The sequence below is a fragment of the Thalassophryne amazonica genome, chromosome 14, assembly GCF_902500255.1.
Source record: "Thalassophryne amazonica chromosome 14, fThaAma1.1, whole genome shotgun sequence".
Classification (NCBI taxonomy): domain Eukaryota; kingdom Metazoa; phylum Chordata; class Actinopteri; order Batrachoidiformes; family Batrachoididae; genus Thalassophryne; species Thalassophryne amazonica.
Window position 1 is genome coordinate 91,516,125 of NC_047116.1, and position 22,739 is coordinate 91,538,863.

Here is a 22,739-nt window from a genome sequence, read left to right on the forward strand (position 1 = left end):
ATTAAGGTCAACCTGTGACACAGTGGCCCCATTAAACTGAGATTGGGCAGGGGGTCTAGGGGGGAGACAAACTATTTCTAATTCAACACCTCCCTTGAGGAATGAGGTAATTAAAGAATTTGAGAGAAAGCGGTGAGCAGCAGAGAAGAATAATAAAGTAATAACCAATTATCACATTTTCTGTGAACAGCTGAATATCTGCAATAAGGCTGTCAAACCTGAAAAACAAGCTCTCTAAAGAGATAGCAACAACCGAAATAACACCAAATCACATTTTCTACCTTTGACTGTTTTTTTTATGTAGTCTAGCAGTATGTTTAACAGTTGGAAACACGAAAATTTACAGTTCAAATAAGATAAAATAGAGTTACTAGACTGCATTAGATCACATTTATTGCTGTCATCCCCTGAATCTTAATACTGCAGAAACTTTGTTTTTATGTGAGGAAACAATAAATTTGCCCTGGTTAGTGCTGAGATGTTTCCCATTTCAAATATACAATCTGCTTTGTTTTTTAGATGCCACTCTCACATCCTTTTAAAACAGTCTGGAGCAGTTTTAATGAATTCACAAGGTGCATTCAAAACATATCCAACTGTATTTTATCCCACAGAAAAAAATGAAGCATGGAGGTCGTTTGGTGTGGTGGTGTAGGGAACTTTCCTGCACATGTGTGAACCTTTTCCCACCTGCAGAGTGCATCAGTTGCTAGCAGTCAGCCTGAGAGTGAATGCATGTACTGACACCCGTTGGATTCTTGAACATGATGGAAGATGATGGAATGACTTGAGCAAAGGTATTGCATCAAAGTTTGCCAAGAGCTTTTCGGCAACCAAGCAGAAACCAGTTACAAGATTCAACAGGCTTTTGACAATGATGGCATGAACATAACACAAATAATAGAGTGGTATAACCACTTCAAAAATGGGCACCACACCAGTGGAGAATGAAACACATTCCAGTAGGCCATCCATAAGCCAAAATGTCCAAGTGATTGAAAGAATATATAGTTTGGTCATAGATGACCATTGTGTCATCATCCAAGAACTTGCTGATGAGGTGGGGATAGTCACGGGTTCAGTACATTCCACTTTGATAGAGGATTTGGGCATGCAGAGAGTGTCAGTGAGTGACGGACCAGAAGCAACTGCATCTGGAAGTGTCAGAGGACATGCTGGAATGTGCAAACAGTGATCTCGACTTTCTGAACACCATGCGTATCCCATGGAGATAACTTTAAAGTGGATTAGGATTTCAGACCCCGAGTTGAGTAATTGTGTTTTTTGCGGCCAAAGGTTGGATAGAGAATACATGCTGGGTTGCTCAAACTGGTTCTAACTGAACATCCACTTTAAATCAATCACTTGCTGCTTTTATTGCTAAATTTGATCTATCAAATCGAGTAGATGCAAACCAAAACCAATAAATAACAACAAATAAAAGCAGCAAACATGACTATTTTTTGTCCCCATTAGAATGCCTTTAATATATTGAGAACTGGTAACACCTTTTGCTCTCTCTTTATATATGTTACCTGTTTGCACATCTGTAGGTCCACAATCTTGCTGTCACTACAAACACAGCCCAGGTGGCGCAAACGAGAACCCCAACCACAGATGGCATTTTCACTCAGCTGGCATGTACTCCACTCTGAAATGCAAATACAGAGAAATCTGTACATTACTGTGGATATTATTCTTGTGCAACACAACCATGTCTACAGAATTTGTGCTCCAACTGGTGACATCGATGAGATGACTCTACACAATGCGGTGAAGTGACATTTATGAGAACTGACACTCAGCATCTAATTCAAACACACAGACTTGGTCCACCTTCTCCATTAACACCAGTGGTAAAACAACTCTCGTGCTGTTGTGGTAGAGGAATAAAACCTGTGTGATAATTCAGGTTGGGTTTGCCAGGCTTGTTGTAGACTGAAGTCAACTGGAAGGAGATTAATTTGAAGAGGTCAACAAGTCGCTGAATCAAAATAAATCATATTTGGTATCAGTCAATGTGGCACATGATGAAAAATGTGGTGATGGCTGCATCATGTTCTGGAGATGCTTCTCCACAGGAGCCCTGGGTGTTTGTCAGGGTGAAATGAACACTGCAAAAAGAGACTGCCAGTATCCTGAAGCAGACCTGTAATCTTGGAAATACAGATTTTATACCCTCAATAAATAAATATGTAGATAAATAAAAAAAACAAAACAAATAAAGTAAGCAGACACATATCAAAATCTATACAGACGTCGTATAAAATCAATATCCTGCTAAATGACAGCAAACAGTAACCCCAAATAATTTGGTACAACTCATAAAAATTGAGGTAACTAATTATCGTAATTTGTTTTAGGTTTACATTGGCAAAATAAGCTATTAGAACATAAATATTTGAAATTAGCATTATATATATATATATATATATATATATATATATATATATATATATATATATATATATATATATATGTTTGTTGCTAAATTTAATTGATTCAGTCAATTAACTCAAATTTTCAAGAAAACAGAACTTAACAATCTTAAGTTTAACCAAACAATATTCAAGGCATATTTAATGGCCCCTTCACACATAACATAAAGTTTGGCAAAAACCAATAAACCAACAAAACCAATAAAACAGAGGACCACACAACTCACTCAGTGTTAAAAAACAGAGAATAAACATGGGTCTTCAGATGAGACTTAAAACACTCCACTGTGGGGGCTGTTCGGACATGGAGGGGCAGAGCGTTCCAAAGTCTGGGGCCAGCCACAGAGAAAGCCCTGTCCCCCCGGTTTTAAGTCTCGTCTTGGGTACCATGAGCTGGAAATGGTCCTCAGACCTCAGAGCATGTGCCGGAGAGTAAATTTGTAGGAGGTCAGTGATGTATTGAGGAGCCATTCTTTAAAGACAAACAATAAAATCTTAAAATCAATTCTAAAATTAATAGGAAGCCAGTGCAAAGATGCAAAAATTGGGGTTATGTGATCACGCTTCCAGGCTCCTGTTAAAAGTCGTGCTGCAGCGTTCTGGACTAACTGCAAACAGGAAAGAGCCCGTTGGCTAATGCCGAAATAAAGTGCGTTACAGTAGTCCAGATGACTTGAAATAAAAGAGTGCACAACTTGCTCAAAAAGGTTGAAAGATAAAAACGGTTTTACCTTTGATAAAAGATGAAGATGATAAAAGCACGATTTCAAAACACCATTGATTTGTTTATCAAATTTAAAATTGCTGTCTATCGTGACGCCAAGGCTGGTGACCTTGGGACGTACAAAATGCTTAAGAGGTCCCAAGTCAACGAGGGCACTTCCAAACAACATAACCTCTGTCTTGCCCTCATTAAGTTTACAAAAAAAATCTGTGACAACCAAGCCCTGATGTCACACAGACAGTCGAGTAGGGGTGTCAGGAGGCAAAGGCTGTTTTTAGCAATAGGCATGTAGATTTGACAATCATTAGCATAAAAATGGTAGGCCACGTCATGTTTTTTAAAAATCTCTCTGAGTGGGAGGAGATAAAGAGCAAAAAAGGATGGGTCCCAGGATAGAACCCTGGGGGACTCCACAATGACGAGGGGCTGAAGACGAGGTGGAGTCACCCAGTCTGACGGAGAAAGACCTCTCCGACAGGTACAACCTAAACCACTCCAGAACAGTTCCCCTGACACCCACACAGTCTCACAGGTGGTCTAAAAAAATTGCATGGTCAACTGTCTCAAAAGCTGCAGTGAGGTCTAAAAGCACTAAAATGGCTGAACTGCCAGAATCAGTTGTTAAAAGGAGATCATTAAAAACCTTTAAAAGTGTAGACTCAGTGCTGTGAAATACTTTGTACCCTGATTGAAATGGATCCAATGTGCCGTTTGTATCTAAAAAAGGCTGCAACTGTGCAAAGACGCATTTGTATATATATATATATATATGTACAGTGAGGAAAATAAATATTTGAACACCGTGCAATTTTGCAAGTTCTCCCACTTAGAAATCATGGAGGGGTCTGAATTTTCATCTTAGGTGCATGTCCACTGTGAGAGACATAATCTAAAAAAAAAAAAAAATCCAGAAATCACAATGTATGATTTTTTTTAAATAATTTATTTGTATGTTACCGCTGCAAATAAGTATTTGAGCACCTACCAACCAGCAAGAATTCTGGCTCTCACAGACCTGTAAATTTTTCTTTAAGAAGCCCTCTTATTCTGCACTCTTTACCTGTATTAATTTTTAAACTTGTTACCTGTATAAAAGACACGTGTTCACACACTCAATCAATCACACTCCAACCTATCCACCATAGCCAAGACCAAAGAGCTCTTTAAGGACACCAGGGACAAAACTGTAGACCTGCACAAGGCTGGGATGGACTACAGGACAACAGGCAAGGAGCTGGTAGAAGACAACAACTGTTATGATTATTTATTAGAAAGTGGAAGAAACACAAGATGACTGTCAATCTCCTTTGGTCTGGGACTCCATGCAAGATATCACTTGTGGGGTAAGGATGATTCTGAGAAAGCTCAGAACTACACAGGAGGACCTGGTCAGTGACCTGAAGAGAGCTGGGACCACAGTCACAAAGATTACATTAGTAACACATGATGCTGTCATGGTTTAAAATCCTGCAGGGCAGCAAGGTCCCCCTGCTCCAGCCAGCACATGTCCAGGCCCGTTTGAAGTTCACCAGTGACCATCTGGATGATCCAGAGGAGGCATGGGAGAATGTCATGTGGTCAGATGAGACCAGAATAGAGCTTTTTTGGAATCAACTCCGCTTACCATGTTTAGAGGATGAGAACAACCCCAAGAAAACCATCCCAACCATGAAGCATTGGGGTGGAAACATTATACTCTGGGGGTGCTCTTCTGCAAAGGGGACAGGACAACTGCACCGTATTGAAGGGAGGACAGATGGTGTCATGTATTGTGAGATTTTGGCAAACAACCTCCTTCCCTCAGTAAGAGCATTGAAGATGGGTAATGGCTGGGTCTTCCAGCATGACAATGACCCCAAACACACAGCCAGGGCAACTAAGGAGAGGCTCTGTAAGAAGCATTTCAAGGTCCTGGAGTGGCCTGGCCAGTCTCCAGACCTGAACTTAATAGAAAATCTTTGAAGGGAGCTGAAACTCCAAATCTTTCAGGTTTGGAGATGATCTGTATGGAGGAGTGGACCAAAATCCCTGCTGCAGTGTGTGCAAACCTGGTGAAAAACTACAGGAAACGTTTGACCTCTGTAATTGCAAACAAAGACTACTGTACCAAATATTAACATTGATTTTCACAGGTGTTCAAATACTTATTTGCAGGAGCAACATACAAATAAATTATTAAAAATCATACATCGTGATTTCTGATTTTTTTTTTTTAGATTATGTCTCTCACAGTGGACATGCACCTAAGATAAAAATTTCAGACCCCTCCATGATTTCTAAGTGGGAGAACTTGCAAAATCGCAGGGTGTTCAAATACTTATTTTCCTCACTGTATATATGTATATATATATATATGTGTGTGTGTGTGTGTGTGTGTGTGTGTGTGCGTCAGGAAAGTATTCACAACACATCACTTTTTTCTACATTTTATTAAGTTACAGCCTTATACCAAAATGGATGAAATATTTTTTGTCCTCAAACTTCACAGACAATACCCCATAATGACAATGTGAAACAAGTTTTTTTTTAATATTTTTGCAAATTTATTAAAAATTAAAAAAAAAGAAATCACACATACCTAAGTATTCACAGCCGTTACCATGAATCTCAAAATTGAGCTCAGATGCATCCTGTTTCCACTAATCATCCTTCAGATTGTCTACAGCATTGTGTTCTCCGTCCTCATCAAGCAGGCTGGTCACGGCACCGCGAAGGGAGAGTACGTGCATTGTGTTCTGCATGTCTGTTTATAAGAATCTTCTCACCCAGAAGAAAAAAGAGCGCCAACAACTACCCATAACTCTGTTTTTCACTTGGAAAAAGACACTTGCACCGACGTGTCACTGAGTGGAAAAAGGCGTGACAGCGGCGGGGCCCCAGGACGAAGAGGCGCAATCAGAGGAACTGTGAAATACTGGTCAGTCACTATTAATAATTTCTTATGTGTCCAACCTCGTAGGTTGATCATTAAAATTAAATTCATTAGTTCTAAAAGCCATCATAATTATTTATAGGAAAACGTTTTATTTTTATTTCTCAAAAAATTATCTGGGCCTGAAAACAGGTTGGTCTTATTTTTCTACTAAGGTTTGAACTTTGAGAGTGTTTACACACGAGAGAAAAGTGCAAAAATGTTAATGCCTGTTTGAGAAAAGTGTATAAAGTGTGTAGTGAGGGGTTTTACAGCCTTAAAACATCTATAATAATTGTAAAAAAATATCGCTGACTACTTTGCGGATTTCGGCTATTGCAGGCTATTTTTAGAGCGTAACTCCCACGATAAACGAGGGACCACTGTGTATATATATATATATATATATATATATATATATATATATATATATATATATACGAGGTCTGTCAATAAAGTATAGGTCTTTTTTATTTTTTTCAAAAACTATATGGATTTCATTCATATGTTTTTACGTCAGACATGCTTGAACCCTCGTGCGCATGCGTGAGTTTTTCCACGCCTTTCGGTGACGTCATTCGCCTGTGAGCACTCCTTGTGGGAGGAGTCGTCCAGCCCCTCGTCGGAATTCCTTTGTCTGAGAAGTTGCTGAGAGACTGGCGCTTTGTTTGATCAAAATTTTTTCTAAACCTGTGAGACACATCGAAGTGGACATGGTTCGAAAAATTAAGCTGGTTTTCCGTGAAAATTTTAACGGCTGATGAGAGATTTTGAGGTGATTGTTGTGTGTTGGGGGGTGTGGCTGGATATTTTGGTGTTCTTTTCTTTTCTTTGCTCTTCAGGTGGCATGGAAACTGATTTGTCTGTGGAGAAGGTGCTGGCTGAAGAGTCCTCACCCTCATCAACATCATGTGTAGCACCTGTGACTGGTGCTCACATGCAACCTTAAAGACTTTCAGCTGAAGCAGATAATTGGATGGCGTTCTGCATTTAAGTCATGTGTGATTCAAGCAGAACTGCCGGGAACTCGACCTTGTGATGTTCGTTTGTGAGACGCTGAAGACCGCGCCTGGGTTTGACACATCGAGCCCGTGAAGCAAGGAAGGGTGAGGACACATGCTGTCAGCACACATCAAAGAGAGTCAGTTTGTCGTGTCCACCTGGGAGGTGTTTGGTGGTGGTAGTGGGTCCAGGAGCGCCGGGCTTTGATCCTTGCGGGCGCTGGAGAGCGTGCCAACAGTCACTCCACCAGAAGGACGCTATTTTTGTTTTTACACTTTTTATGCACAGCGGGTGAAATAAATATATTGTTTTTGGAACCGCTTTTCTGTTTATTTGTAGCGCTGGGTTCCGTCTGACGCAGGTCCGCTCCTCAACCCGCGTCGACACATAACAGTGATACTGTCGCTTTAAGGACTTCCCACAGAGCGAGACGTCGCGCAGCGGTCCCAGGCGCCGTCGTCAGCCTGTTTCAAGCTGAAAACCTCCACATTTCAGGCTCTACTGATCCAGGACGTCGTGAGAGAACAGAGAAGTTTCAGAAGAAGTCGGTTTCAGCATTTTATCCGGATATTCCACTGTTAAAGGAGATTTTTTTAATGAAAGACGTGCGGGCAGATTGCAGCGTCGGCTCGGCTTCGATGTGTCTCACAGGTTTACAAAAAATTTTGATCAAACAAAGCGCCAGTCTCTCAGCAACTTCTCAGACAAAGGAATTCCGACAAGGGGCTGGACGACTCCTCCCACAAGGAGTGCTCACAGGGGAATGACGTCACCGAAAGGCGTGGAAAAACTCACGCATGCGCACGAGGGTTCAAGCATGTCTGACGTAAAAACATATGAATGAAAGCCATATAGTTTTTGAAAAAAATAAAAAAGACCTATACTTTATTGACAGACCTCGTATATATATATATATATATATATATAACATGTTATGCGGTGCAGGTGGTTCTACCTGAAACCTTGTGTTGGTAAGTGAAGCAGGTGCTGTTGAGAATGCAAGGTTCAGTCTGGTTCAACTCTGGACTAGCCAAGTTGTCAGAGGCCGGGAAGCGGAGGATATGTCGACTCCTGTTCCTTGTTGTTCCTTCATCACACTGCTGCAAAACAGCACCAGGAAAAGAAACATGGGAGTGTTATCACAGGAAGTCTATATCCCTATGTCTTATATGAAAAATAAGATATCATCGTTAAAATCCGTTTGTGAATATTCAAAAACTTTGGTTAGTGGTCTTCATCTTATATTAAAAAAAGAGACTTATACTGTTATAATTTTTTTTATTTTTATTGAGGAAACCTTTGGTACACTTTTATGACTGCACATCTCTTATTTTTATAAGAATGAAAATCCAACATAACAGCTGTGAATTTACATTCTTGAACAGAATTCGCCTGTGTGATGACTGTGCTACATATCTTAAAATTTCAGGACAGGAATGATAGATTATCAAGAAATATATCTTTAAAAGTTGTCTTTGTTTTTGATAAACACATATGGCAGAGATAAACTATTCAGCTTCATACATATACGGTACATGTGGAAAATGACAATGAAAGTCACACAGCTGAATGAGAAAAGTATTTTAAAAACGGCTTTTCTCATCACATGTATTGTAAATGATTTGAACCTCCCCTGTGTACCTCACCTTGTATCTTCAGTCAGGCACAATGGGCAATTATGAGGCCAACAAAATTAGTATTGCAAACTTTTTTGTGCAAAATGCCAAATGAATACTAAAAGACCTCTCAGCCTCACAACACCTCTTTCTTCAACTGAAGTGCATCTCCGCTCCCTCTGGAGTTTGCAGTGACTTTGTTTTGCCTATTTGAGCCATTAACTGTTTTTGCACACTTTATAGGTTTAAGTTCATATATTTTTATTTTTTTATTATGCTGATTGTCATGTCACCCTCCTCACCAATGCCAGCATTAGCAGGAGAGCCAGTGTAGATGTCAACCACCTGTCCATGGGGTAGGTTTTACTGGGTTACAGTGTTACCAGGTGCACGGTCAATGCTGTCCACCTGACAACGGTGTAGAGGACCCCAATAGCTGGAGAAGGCCAAGGGAATGCCTGTGTTTCACTCATTGTTCATTCACACTACAAGCATACAGATTGTTATTTTACAGAAGTGGGAATGGGCTGGTTGTTTGTCTGGGTGGTTGCCCAACACTGGGGATCATCACTCATTCATTTACAACTATCATAAACAGGCACAATAATGTACTCAAAACAGTGGGCACTCAGAAGATACAACCAGGACCAGTGTTGGGAACCAACTACATACATGTAACAGAGTTATGTAATAAAATAACAAAATAAATATAATTGGAGTCCATTAGTTACTGAGAAGAAATTACAAGTTAAGATATTAGTTACATTTTGATGTAATAATAATAATAATTATAATAATAACAATAATAATAATATAAGCGAAGCATCGCGCAGCGGCGTGAAGCTTGCTCATAGTAAAGGGAGTCCTAAACAGGAAGTGCCAAATTTCAAATCCACAGTAAAACGGTAAATGTTCAAATGTCAAACACTTCCTGGATTGACAGACGGGATCCCATGAAATCTCACGGGAACTCAGTGGCAAGCTCACACTCAAACAGGAAGTGCCAAATTTTCACTCACAATGAAACAGAAAATGTCAAATGTTGAACACTTCCTGGCATGGGTGGAGCTAGAGTGGAGGCTGGGGTTTCACTGGACTTCCTTGAAATCTGATTGGACACAGATGATTGACATGTCACGGCACCACACGTCTGGTTGAAAGACCTGCATTTTGAAATTTTTGAGTCACATTGACTGCTAGGTTCCTCCTGTCCAGTAGTTGGTGCTGTGTACCAAAAAAGTTCTAATCCACCTTAGTAGAAGAAGAAAAATGTTTGCTTCAGATTTGAACTGAACATGTCATTTGAACTTCTAATCACACCAAACTTATACTGGTGAGTAAATGACCATATTTTATGGCAGAAATGAGGTCCAGGCAGCATTTCTCCTTAAATTCGGGTTGCCTTATATACACATGTTTAAGCTAACAGACAGCAGCTGGTTCATGCTCTGTTGGCTTATTAGTGCAGCAGATAACTGAAACAATCCTTCAAATAGTGATACAAGCATCAAATTAAGCACAAATACAGCTGGAGCAAAATTAATGGAGCAACTTTAACTTTTGACCCCTGTACAAACTGAAACTGACCTTTGACACCATTCTTGCTGCTTTTACCTCATAACTCCATAACATTCAGTCACAGATTGTCCAAACTATACCTTTTTGGAATCTGCATGGTGAGGCAAATAATGTGGTGTAGTTTTCTATATGATTGGAGCATGTTTTTATTTTGACCCCTGTCTAATTCTTCAATTGATCCCTTCCTGGCTGACTATTGAAAATTCAAGTGGCCAATCAGTTTTTTCAAAAGAGATCATGTCTATGGATTATTTGTGCCAAATAAGATCCTTGTATCACCATTTGCAGGATTTCACTCTAAATATTCTCTTATCTGCTGCACAGAATATGAGATGGAAGATGCTGCTCCTCAGTGTTTCTCATTTGCCCTCAAAAGTATTGGAACACTTGGTATTTCACACATTTTAATTGTTTTTTTTCCCAGTTCAAATACTTTTTTTTTCTAAAATTATCTTCCTTAACTCAAACTGAAAGCAAATCTCTACAACTTGATGAAAATTAATTAAAAATGTAAAATCCAGCTTCCTGATGAAAATGTGTAGAGGAGGATTTTCTTAAAAAGAAGACCCGATAGTTCATCTATAGTTTGCCAGAAAGTACATTTGAGATGAAAGCCTAGCTGAAAAGTTTTAGTCATGTTTATGCTCCCAAGAACCATTTTACTGAAAAAAAATTCTGAAGGACCTAAATGACATGGTTGGATGGCGAGGAGCTTTTCCAGGCATGTGAGAGACAAATAATGAAAAATGCTTAAAAAGGTGGGGGGTCTGGGGGGGGGGGGGGGCGGAGCTCAGAAAGGTTTTTGCCATGCTAATGCTCCCCTGAAGCATTTACTCAAAATAAAGTCTGAAGGACCTAAATGACATGGTGAGATGCTGACGAGCTTTGCTCGTTCATGTCCGCAACATATGAATATTACTACTACTACTACTACTACTAATAATAATAATAATAATAATAATGAAAGGAACATGGAAAATTAAAGATTCAGATTTTTAACTGCAATTTTTGCCAAAAAAATGGATATATTCGATTTTGCATCTGAAACCCTTCAAATCTTTGATGTGCAGGAATGGAACTTTTCTGAACGATATATACAGTCACTTGCCCAGTTCCGGATCACTGCTGTAGTTTTGCACTGCCGTTTCTCATAATCAGCACGAATAAGCTAATACTGTACCAATGGAAAGATTCATGTTTTGTCTACAAACGACCACAAGCTCGACCGGATCCAGCCATCCTTGTGATCAGCAGAGGAATCAAAACATCCCGGTGTCTGTGGTGTGCGCGCTTTTTCTGACTCACTCATTCCTGTAAGTTTTAAAGTAACGATCTATAAAATGTAGTAAAGGTGAGTTATCCATTCGGTGTTTTTGGTTCTAGAGTGGGAAAATACTTACTTACTCAAGTAGAAAATGTCAGTGTGTTATGTCAAGCTGTTTAATTGCTGCGCGCATTTATCTCCGACGCGAAAATTTGCAGGTTGAGGATCACTGAAGCAGCAGCCTCGTGTCTGTACTTGTGAGCCTTGTGGACTTTGGGGGTCATCTCAAAATCTTGAATGGGCATGAATGTGGGGGCTTTTACTTTTTAATTTGGGAGAAATCTCACCTCCAAACTTCATTTTTTGCTCATAAAAACGTATAACGGTGCCTTTCGAAATTAAGTAAATTCTCATTTAATAAGTATAATTTATATCATTTTGTGTTCAAAACACATTCTCAGGCACAGTGTGTATCGTTCTGCATTAGAAGGGCTCCAGCCAGATGCCAGGAATGCCCCCAAAGTGACGCAGAGTGTCGTGATCCAAAACCGGCAAAAGTGATCCATTACTGGCAAATGTTTGCACCACACATAATGTGGCTTCACGCTTTAAGTAGAAGCCCTCTCCACCCAGACTTTTTCACCTAAATAACAGCCAAATACCCAATACAACAATACACAATTAAAGGACGTTCAGTTGCATTATGGCTCCGTATAGCGGGACTTTAAAAAAGGTGATCCGGAACTGGGCAACCGTTTGTATATAGTCACTAAAAGCTGCAGACACAAATTTGATTGTTCTTACTTGTAACCCAGTCCTGTCCTTTGTGTAACCTGGGGCTCACCACAATTTAGTGCAGAGATTTATAAGCAAAGGCAGAAATGCATATCAACAGTGACAATGTGATGAGAAGAAACCCTGAACGTTCTTTAAGTCACACTGAATGGCCATTATAATGTGAAGACTCAAAAGAGGTGGAAGAGAATCTGTGAAAATAAGGTCTGTGCAGGAATTGCTGTTTTCTTTCTCTCTCTCTTTTGGAGAGAGGTCTGTGATTAATGAGTTTGCATTTGTCTATGGACTTGATGTGTCTGCACCTTCTTGCCCATTAGTTCTTCATGAGTGATCTCAGTGTGAGGCTTAAAAAAAAATCAAACTGTAATCATGATATTTTCACACCAACTGTCTCAACCACACACACACATATATGTAAATTTTGTACATGAGAGACCTGCAAACCCACGACAGAATCAATAGTGCCTGTGGCTCCTGACACAGTTTTTCAAAAGTAGATATTTTCACGCCAACCTAATTACTGTTTAACAGTTATGTCAATAAAAGCTGCAAACTCAACATCATCAATACAGGCCTGACAAATTAAATGAAGAAGAATATCAAATGTCTCATTTGACATGGTGGTGAAATGCTTTTATCTTCATTTTCTATAATGTGCACACTGAGTGTGAAGTACTGAAGGAAATCCATCAAGCTCAGGTCATTTGTGGGATTAAAGTAACCCAGTCTCACGGCATGTTGTGATTCAGCAGCGGGAAATATACATTAATCTATTGGTTCGTCATATTGTTATGAAAAGTGCAACATTTTCGTCATGGGAGCACAAATTTATTCTAATTCATTCCATGATAGGTGCACGTAATTCCAAGTGCACCGGGGAGGGGGGGTGGGGGTGGTTATGGTTAGGGTTAGGGGAAGGAGTAGGGTTAGTAAAAGTGAGTTAAACAAAAAAAAAAATTCACGAAAATTTGAATCATTTTGTGACGGGAGCACGAAAAAACTGGATTAAAGACTGGATAATAGTATAAGTGCAGTTATTTAACCAAACAAGTGATATTACAACATTGTTAGCAATCAAGGTTTTATGTGACGTACTCACCTTTGATGGTTGCTTAATTTGCAAGATATGTTTTTTGAAACATTATTTGTGGGGGAGAGAAAAATACATGATAATCAACAAAGTGTCCATACTAGGAGTTAAATATGATGTGAGACCACATCTACTAGCCAACAACCAGTAGAAATGCAGTCTCAAATGACTCAATCTATATATTTTTTCTCCTGGCAAGAAAAAAACCCTGAATAAATAACATTGTGCACAATTGGAACACAAATTCATCTAACTGGAAAATCTCAGATGTTGTTAAAGCAATGCATTCTAGGTTGAATTTTCCTATATGCAGTCAGGAGAATTCTGCCATGAATGTCTTCCTTTCATTTTCAATACTCCCAACCATATGGTGAACTTGGCCATCTTCCAAAGAGCATCCTTTGTCCTGACGGTGAAGGAATGCAGCCGAGTCCTGCCCAGAAGATGATTGTCTTTCTAAAAATCTTTTTTTAGGTTTTCACAATGACAGGCTCCAAATTCTTTGTCTTGTCCTGGTTCTCGGTACTGTCTGCGTCATTTTGGTTCACTTTTTTTGGTGGACTTGGCAAAGGCCCACCTGGGGTATCGACAGGCCTGCAGAGCTTTCTTCTGATGTTGGTTTTCTTATGTTTTGACTTGTGCTCTATTGGGAATATCACTCTGAGCTTCTGTTGTAATGGATGATGTGAAAATCAAACATTACGTACTGATCCATGTGGGTAGCTTCCTGCAGATCTCAATGTCAAGGTTTCCACTGTTCGTGGCATCTACTACACATTCCAGAAATGTCATCATGTTGTCCTTAGTGGACAATAGGTTATATAGTATGCCTGTATAGTATAGTATAATGGGTGATTCTTAGACTACGGGCACTTTTATGTCCCTTGATCATATTTTATGAAAAAAAGAAAAAAGGGGAAATTTCACACTTTTATAGTTATCTTTACAATGAAAGTGTTTTAAGAAATTTGTCCTAGTAGTCTATGATGACTTTTTCACCTTTTTTTCAGCATCATTATATGCAAATATTGCTGTTTTGTGCTTGTCCCACACCCAGACTTATGATCTTCAATGATAAAAATGAATAGTAAACAAACATTTTTTTCTAATGTTTTAAAATATCTCTGAATAAAATATCAGTAAAATAATCAAAACATAATTGGGGTATTCAATGTCATACAACTGTTGTGATTTTTTTAAACGAAATGTAGTTGTCCCACACTATTGCCGTAATTTCCACCACAACAATAATGTCCCTTTAAAAAGTTTGTATGAAAGATTGTGTGGGTAGTTTCTATGGAGATAAACAGTAACATCAGAGCACATGTATATAGCGCCAAATCACAACAAACAGTTGCCCCAAGGCACTTTATATTGTAAGGCAATGGTGTGGTGGAAATTACATTTACAAGGCCAATAGTGCCCGTAGTTAAAGAATCACCCATATATGTTTGTCTGCCTGCTGTTGAATTGAAGCAGGTGTATTTGTGTGTGTGTGTGTGCTTGTGTTGACCTAACTTGGAAATGCTGTGGCCACTATAAGTCACCATAAAAAGAATCAATGCAGTTATAACTCAGTGAAAAATGTATGTCAAGATATTAACTTATGGTGCTGTGAAAAACGCAGTGAACCATTGAAATTTTATATAGTTGAACCTTTTAAGACATCAAAAATTAAAAGAAAAAAAAAAGATCAGGCTTTATACATGGGTGATTCTTTAACTACGGGCACTATTGGCCTTGTAAATGTAATTTCCACCACACCATTGCCTTACAATATAAAGCGCCTTGGGGCAACTCTTTGTTGTGATTTGGCACTATATACATGTGCTCTGATGTTACTGTTTATCTCCATAGAAACTACCCACACAATCTTTCATACAAACTTTTTAAAGGGACATTATTGTTGTGGTGGAAATTACGGCAATAGTGTGGGACAACTACATTTCGTTTAAAAAAATCACAACAGTTGTATGACATTGAATACCCCAATTATGTTTTGATTATTTTACTGATATTTTATTCAGAGATATTTTAAAACATTAGAAAAAATGTTTGTTTACTATTCATTTTTATCATTGAAGATCATAAGTCTGGGTGTGGGACAAGCACAAAACAGCAATATTTACATATAATGATGCTGAAAAAAAGGTGAAAAAGTCATCATAGACTACTAGGACAAATTTCTTAAAACACTTTCATTGTAAAGATAACTATAAAAGTGTGAAATTTCCCCTTTTTTCTTTTTTTCATAAAATATGATCAAGGGACATAAAAGTGCCCGTATTCTAAGAATCACCCACATACAAATTTCTAAAATTATTCCCTTTAAATTCAGAGTAAGAAGTAATCTCTCCATCATGAATTAAAATAAATAAAAATCTAAAAGACAAAATCATAGTATGAATAAATAAGCGCCATTCATAGCAGAGTGCAGCAGAGAAGAATTTTATTTCAACAAAACAGATCAAACCTAGGCTTACATCTCTGAGATGCCTTCTGGCAAATTAAAGCTGAACTTTCAAGTTTTCTTAAAAAAAATAAATAAATAAATCCTTCTTTACACCACTTCATCATGAAGCTGTATGACTGGTGATGCAAAATTCAAAACTTGCACTCTGCACAATTTCACCAGTTGCAGCCACAGAAGTTGATAAATTCTTCCGGGTTGTCTTGGTGTCTTCCCTCACTCACTCCTTCTTGCACGGTCCCTTCTTGCATGGTCCCCTGTGTGCCTGCGTCACACAGATTTCCCATAGAGGACCATACTGTTTGTTTTTCTTCAGAGTTGATGTAAATAAAGTTCAAGACATAATCAGTGTCTTGGGAATGTTCATGCATCCATCATATGTGTTATACTACTCGTATAAGATGCACTTACTTACTCACACCATTATTTTGGCTTTTACATTTTATTTATATTAATTCATGATGTAGAAGTGACTTTTTACAGTAAGTTTAAAGGTCATAATTTTTTGAATTTTTTTACATTAAACCCGTGACTTATTGTTTTGTCTTTTGATACCCTAAGAAATTTCAAACTTTTTCACAACACTGTATATTTGTACATTTTTGAAGATGTAGTGACTAGTGACTTGCCCTGTAAGTAGCAGGAGGTGGTAATGGTAGAAAATATATATATTTTTTTCAAATATGCTTACATCCACTTCAGAGATTGTGCATTGTGTAATTTAGGAGATATTTCATATAGGAAGTGGGTATCTACCATGACAAACCCCACCCCATGCAAAAAAGAAAACTGCAATATATACTGTAATTTTAACATCTTCTGAAATATTAGAATGTAATTGTTTTGACTTCATGATTAGTTTTGCTGAACCTTGCATTGAACACAACATTCAAGTTTATGATATATAATGCTCCTGACTTGGTAGGACTTGTTTTAGAGAAGTCATGCAATTACACATGTAATTTCAAGTCAAAGCATGGCAAGTTGTAGTAAATCAAGTGTCATGGCCAAGCCAAAAACAAGATCTGAGGGTAAAGAAGTTGATAAAACCTTTGACAATGGTTTATGTTTTTAAAGTTTTTGAAGAGCATGGCCTCCTCCTAAGTTCTGTTATTCACACAGTGTTACTGAAATTAAACCTTTGTGAAAGAATTGTGTTTCTAAAGTTTTTGAAGAGCATGGACAAACTTTACACATAGCGGAATAGCCAGACAATTGAAAATAGACCATACTTTGTTACATTCAAGGGGTGGGGGGTTATTTTCAAGATATAGGATTAATTGTGATGGCAAAATGCTGGTATTAGTATTGTGAATCATTTCCCAAGTGGATGTATTGAAATTCTGACTTGTGATTTTACCACCTCCTGCTACTGTAAGTACTTTTTAAAAAAAATTGTGCCAAATACCTGTCCATGCATTATTTTACACTCTACATTTTAAATAGTGGGTCTGGAATGAGCAAATGAGTTCAGACACAGAGTCTGATTGATCTCTGTCTCTTTGTCCTTCTTGCACATTCATTACATTGAGTCATATCGCTGCAGGAGGAGCACAAGTTGAACTTATGTCAAAATATCTTTCTGGTTGTCCACCTCAATTTGCACCACCCACCGTGATCGTGCATCTGTTCTCCTTAACTCTTTTTCTCTGTTCACAGACATTATGCCTCCATACCACCTCTAAAACTCACATCTGGTCTGAGCTCCCCTTGACAACTAGAGGATCATGATGATGAAGGGCAGCTTGTGAAAGAAAATATGACCAGGGACCCTGAGTTACCAGATTCTGGGATTGAGGCAAAAAAAAAGTCCTTCAGTATCTTCACCCATGACTGAACAATCCACTTTAACATCCACATGTTTGCTACAGTCTGTGTTAGATTTGGTGGTCTAAAAATAGTCTGCCTCACCAACCTTCTGGATGGACTGCCACAACCAGAGGGATGTCCTCCATGTATTAAGAAATGCAGAAATGAATTATGGAGTCTGTCTTGTACACACTGTGAAAATGCACAGTGAAGACCTGCAAAATGAATAGACTACACTGACGCTACTGCCCAATCTGAGTCCATACTGGTAGAAGAAGAGTAACTGAGGCATGAAAAGGGTGGCTAAATCTTCATCAAATCAAGTCTACTGGTAAACCCAAGATACGTGGTGTCAGCTTCATCGTCAGGAGCAGCATGGTGAGCTTGAACTACCTAGAGTACTCACACAGTCCTGGAGTCTGTCCACGTACAATGCAATTATAACAGCTCTTCACTCAACCCTTCCACAAACAGATCACAACAGCAACGCATATGCAGGAGTATGCATGTGCATGAGTATTGGACTTCCTCAACAACAGACAGAGTGTGAGGTTGGGGGAGCAATACCTTCTTCACTCTGACTATGAGCATGGGAATGCCATAAGGGTGTATCCTCAGCCTTTTCCTCTACTCTCTCTTCACTTATGACTTCCAGCCGTTTCACCCCACCAATACCAGTGTAAAATTTTCCAATGACACAACTGCTGTAGGTCCAATACCTGAAAATAATGAGACAGCCTACAGGGAGGAGATCTATCTAGATCTTGTCTGATGAACTAAATCTTCTACTCCCAGTCTTATATTGATCAGGTCTTACTTCACTTCATGAAAAGTGGGTGAGCTGGTGAATTAAAAAGACTTTGGTTGAAGGCTGTAACACCGGAGACAGCAAGCACTATGCATGATGTGTGATGATAGCAAATTTCCTTTCTGTTTTTATGCAACTGACAGTACACCTGCAAAGAAACTTATTACATTTATTATTATTGTTTCTAAAATGGTATTTTAGAAAGCTGAAGCATGGACCCTGCACAGAGCCCTACAAGACCTGTACACCTCCAGGGCCCTGAGGCAAGTAAGGAAGATAGTGGCCAATCCCTCACCCAGGACACAAACTTTTTGTCACCCTCTCCTCCTTCAGATAGCTGAGGTCCATCAGGACTAAAACCTCAAGACATAAAAACAGCTTCTTTCTGTCCACAGCTCATTCAACACAACTCAAAAACAACAAATGGCATCATCTTGTCAATCAATCAATCAATCAACATTTATTTATAAAGCGCTTTACAGCACCGACTGGTGTCCAAAGTGCTTAACATTAAAAACACAAATTTACAAAAATAAAACACATCTAAAATAAAATTTTAAAACAACACATAAAAAAAAGAACATAAAAATAACAGAACATGTCACCTCCCCACTAAGTGTTAAAAGCCAGTTTAAATAAATAAGTCTTTAACTTAGATTTAAAAAGTGCTACGTCAGGAATAGTACGTAACTCAAGAGGTAGCTCATTCCACAGTCTCGGGCCAGCTACCGCGAAAGCATGATCACCCCAGTGTTTATATCTTGACCTTGGAACATCTAAGTAAAGCTGGCCAGACGCCCTTAATGTCCTACTGTAGGTGCGCAAAGTTAAAATTTCAGACAAGTAGGGAGGTGCAAGGCCATAAATAGCTTTAAAAACAAACATTAAAATTTTAAAATCAATTCTAAAACGAACTGGAAGCCAGTGGAGTGAGTACAGGACGGGCGTAATATGCTCACGTCTAAAAGTGTTTGTCAAAAGACGAGCAGCAGCATTCTGCACCAACTGGAGACGTGCAAGAGACGACTGATCTTGTATCTTAATCAGACCAATCAAACAAGCAATTTTATTTACTTACATAAAATACCATCAGTCTGCCTAATACTTGCTGCAAATTTAATGAGTGCATGATGTATATATGTATATATAGCTCAGAGTTGAGCCGCTGCTCTTCCACGTCAAAAGGAGTCAGTTGAGGTGGCTCGGGCATCTTTTCCGGATGCCCCCTGGACGCCTCGCTGGAGAGGTGTTCCGGGCATGTCCCATTGGGAAGAGGCCCCGGGGAAGTACCCAGGACATGCTGGAGGGACTACATCTCTCGGCTGGCTTGGGAACGCCTTGGGGTTCCCCCGGAGGAGCTGGGAGAGGTGTGTGTGGATCGGGAGGTCTGGGGGGCTTTGCTGGAGCTGCTGCTCCCGCAACCCAACTCCGGATAAAGCTGAAGAAAATGAATGGATGGATGGATGGATATATATAGATGTATATAATGTGACTCATATATGACATGATGCAATCGAATAACTATTTTTAAGTATTATTTATGTCACAAATGTGAACCACGTGATTATGTGTCATGTTAAATATGTCTTTTGAAGTTAATCTCAGAATGTGTTATCATCCAGCTGTGCTGCTCTGTGGAGCCTTTAACTCACTGCTAAGGTTTTTGACAGGCTGCATATTTATTTTATGCAAAATCTCTGACAAACAATTACTGATAAATACCTCTTTGTGTCATGTACACCCTGCTGGTGGAGACAGTTGAACATCTAGCCAGATTTATATCAAGATAGTCTTCTCAGAAACCAGGAAAAGGAGCATGTTGGATGAATTGAGTCCATCAGCTGGGATTTGTCCTTGAGAAGCATATCATGGGTAACTATTTTATTTGGCTTTTATGGTTTAACTGGCTTTCATTCTGACATGTATGGCACTGTTGGAGCATCATATGTATTGGATGACTGATTTGATTGATGCTAAAAGTGCAAATAGACAAAAGGGAATGAAACTAAATGTGTACAGAGACACATCAGACTAATTAGGTCATTTCTCCACCATATACGCCTCCTATTTCTGAGACTCCAGTCCAATTACCTGTTGTGTTTGACAGGAAACCTATAACACAGTAACATGGTGATGTGACCCGCTGTGTGGCTCCAAACACGGTGGAACATGAGCTACTTAATTCCAGCCCCAGGGCACACCTTCAGTGCTGAATAGTGGAACACGAGTAAACTGAATGTAATCCAGCGTGCACAATATTGTGTTACGCTCAGTGTGACTTCACGCTGTACATTACATAACTGCCCGATTTGCAGACATAAAAGCTGTATTTGTAATTAATACTAAATACTGAATGCTCATTTTCAAAGCTGCACGAGTTCAGCAAAAAGGTCTTCACAATATTTCCATGTCACATAGACATTGGTGAGAATCAATGACGCAACTTAGAAGTAGAAATGGGGGGGGGGGGGGGGGGGGGCAAAGTGCGAGGCCCGCAGGGCTGAAGCCCATAGGCTGGGGGTTTCTAACAGTTTCTAGATAAGCTCAGATACATTCTGAGCATCCAGAACAGTAATTTTAATGTTTTGAGAAGACCATAAAGTGGACACCATTTGACTTATGCAATTTGAAACTGTGGATATAAGTATTTTATTCTGAGAATAGCCAGCATTGATTTTATTAACATACTTGTGTAAATAAGGTATCACCACATGTGTAGAACTCAAAAAGAATGATAGGTTGAGTTTTCAACTGCAATGTGGTAAAATGTATTCATGAATATGAAAGAACAGGCTCTTAATAATTATTAAGTATCTCATACTGTATTTTTTTTTCTCAAGATTTGTTTTTGCATAAGTTTGAAAAACAACAGATCATAAGTTTAGGATAAATTACTTATCATGAATTTAATTTTCAAAGTGGCACTAATGACAACACTCATACTGAATATCGCTTGCATAGACTGATTTTGGAGATCAAGCAATAATTACAGATGGGCTTTCTGAGGTCCCAGATAGCGTTTCTGATTTCCTTTTCTAACTTTCGGAATTTAGTAAATTAGCATATGGTCCATTGATACTTATGTGTAGACACTAGTCCCTAGAGGCAATTATTTTTGGTTTCAGATCTGGGCAAATGCAGTCCCAGAAAATTCTGAATGTGACAAACAAGAAACAGGTGTTGCAAACAAGTTATTGCTGCTAAAAATATAAACTTGCAGAAACAAAGATACTATTCTGACATGGTTTTGCACATAAGACTGACATGGTTTGCACATAAGACTGGCATAGCATGTTTCAAGTACACACATATATGTCAGAAGGTGAGGGGGCATAACATATTCTGTCCCCCCTGGTTGAAAAGGTGGGGGGGGGGACATGCCCCCCATCCCCCACCAAATTGTGCCCATGGTGAGAATATGAACAGAAGTGTTGGTACTGATTATTTTAAATGACTATTAATTTGTTAAATAACATCATATCAGTGTTCAACATTTTAATGCAGCTTAAGTAATAGTACTAACAGACAAAAAACACAGAAAACATGACCTACTTGGCCGAGGCAATAAGGGAAGAGTGCAAGCTCCTGGGTTTAACACCTTAGCAGCCAACTGTCGAATTATCATTTGCTCTTTAAACATGGGGGACCACACATTAAATGCTATCATTTGTCCACTGTTCACCTGATTTGGATGCAATTAACCTCCGATTAAAGCTGACAGTCTGCACAAAAAGCTCATGTTCATTAAAATCCATGTGTTAACATGTAAATATATGCAAACCTCACTGCATTGGTGTATTCTTTTAATCAGAATACAATTTAAGATACACTTTTATTGAGATCACTAATGGCCTCCTTTATTATACCGAAATAGTTCAGTTACTTTCTGAGGATTATGGGCATTTTTTTCCAGCAGTCACATAAAACAAACCCACTCTGAAACAGAGAATTTCAGTTTATGTCTCTTACCAGAGGGCAGCTGCTCCACGGTCCCCAGGGTGCCATGACATAGTCGTTGGGGCAGGGAAGAGAGCAGACCCGAGCCCTGGGTGGCATTTCGTCTTGATCACATAAACCGTCGTCCACACTGCTGGCCTCAGCGTGCGCCGCTCCCCTCCACACACACCTACCAGAGCATACATGCTGCTATAACTAGTCTCTGGAGCTCACCTAACTGGGTCCTTTCTGACTTTCAAAACACATCCCTAACTTTCTGAAAACACACTACTTTTTG

The 22,739-nt window shown here is 39.0% G+C and overlaps 1 protein-coding gene across 1 annotated transcript in view; it reads right to left on the minus strand.

Annotated features, from left to right (window-relative positions):
- The window catches only part of thsd7ba (thrombospondin, type I, domain containing 7Ba), a 553,518-nt gene that overhangs the window by 58,907 nt on the left and 471,872 nt on the right, over window positions 1–22,739 (minus strand). Inside the window, exons 18-20 of the mRNA XM_034186086.1 lie at window positions 22,475–22,631; window positions 8,031–8,175; window positions 1,536–1,651 (exon numbers count right to left, since the gene is read on the minus strand). Coding sequence (XP_034041977.1) covers window positions 1,536–1,651; window positions 8,031–8,175; window positions 22,475–22,631 — 418 coding nt within the window. The remainder of the gene's footprint in view (window positions 1–1,535; window positions 1,652–8,030; window positions 8,176–22,474; window positions 22,632–22,739) is intronic.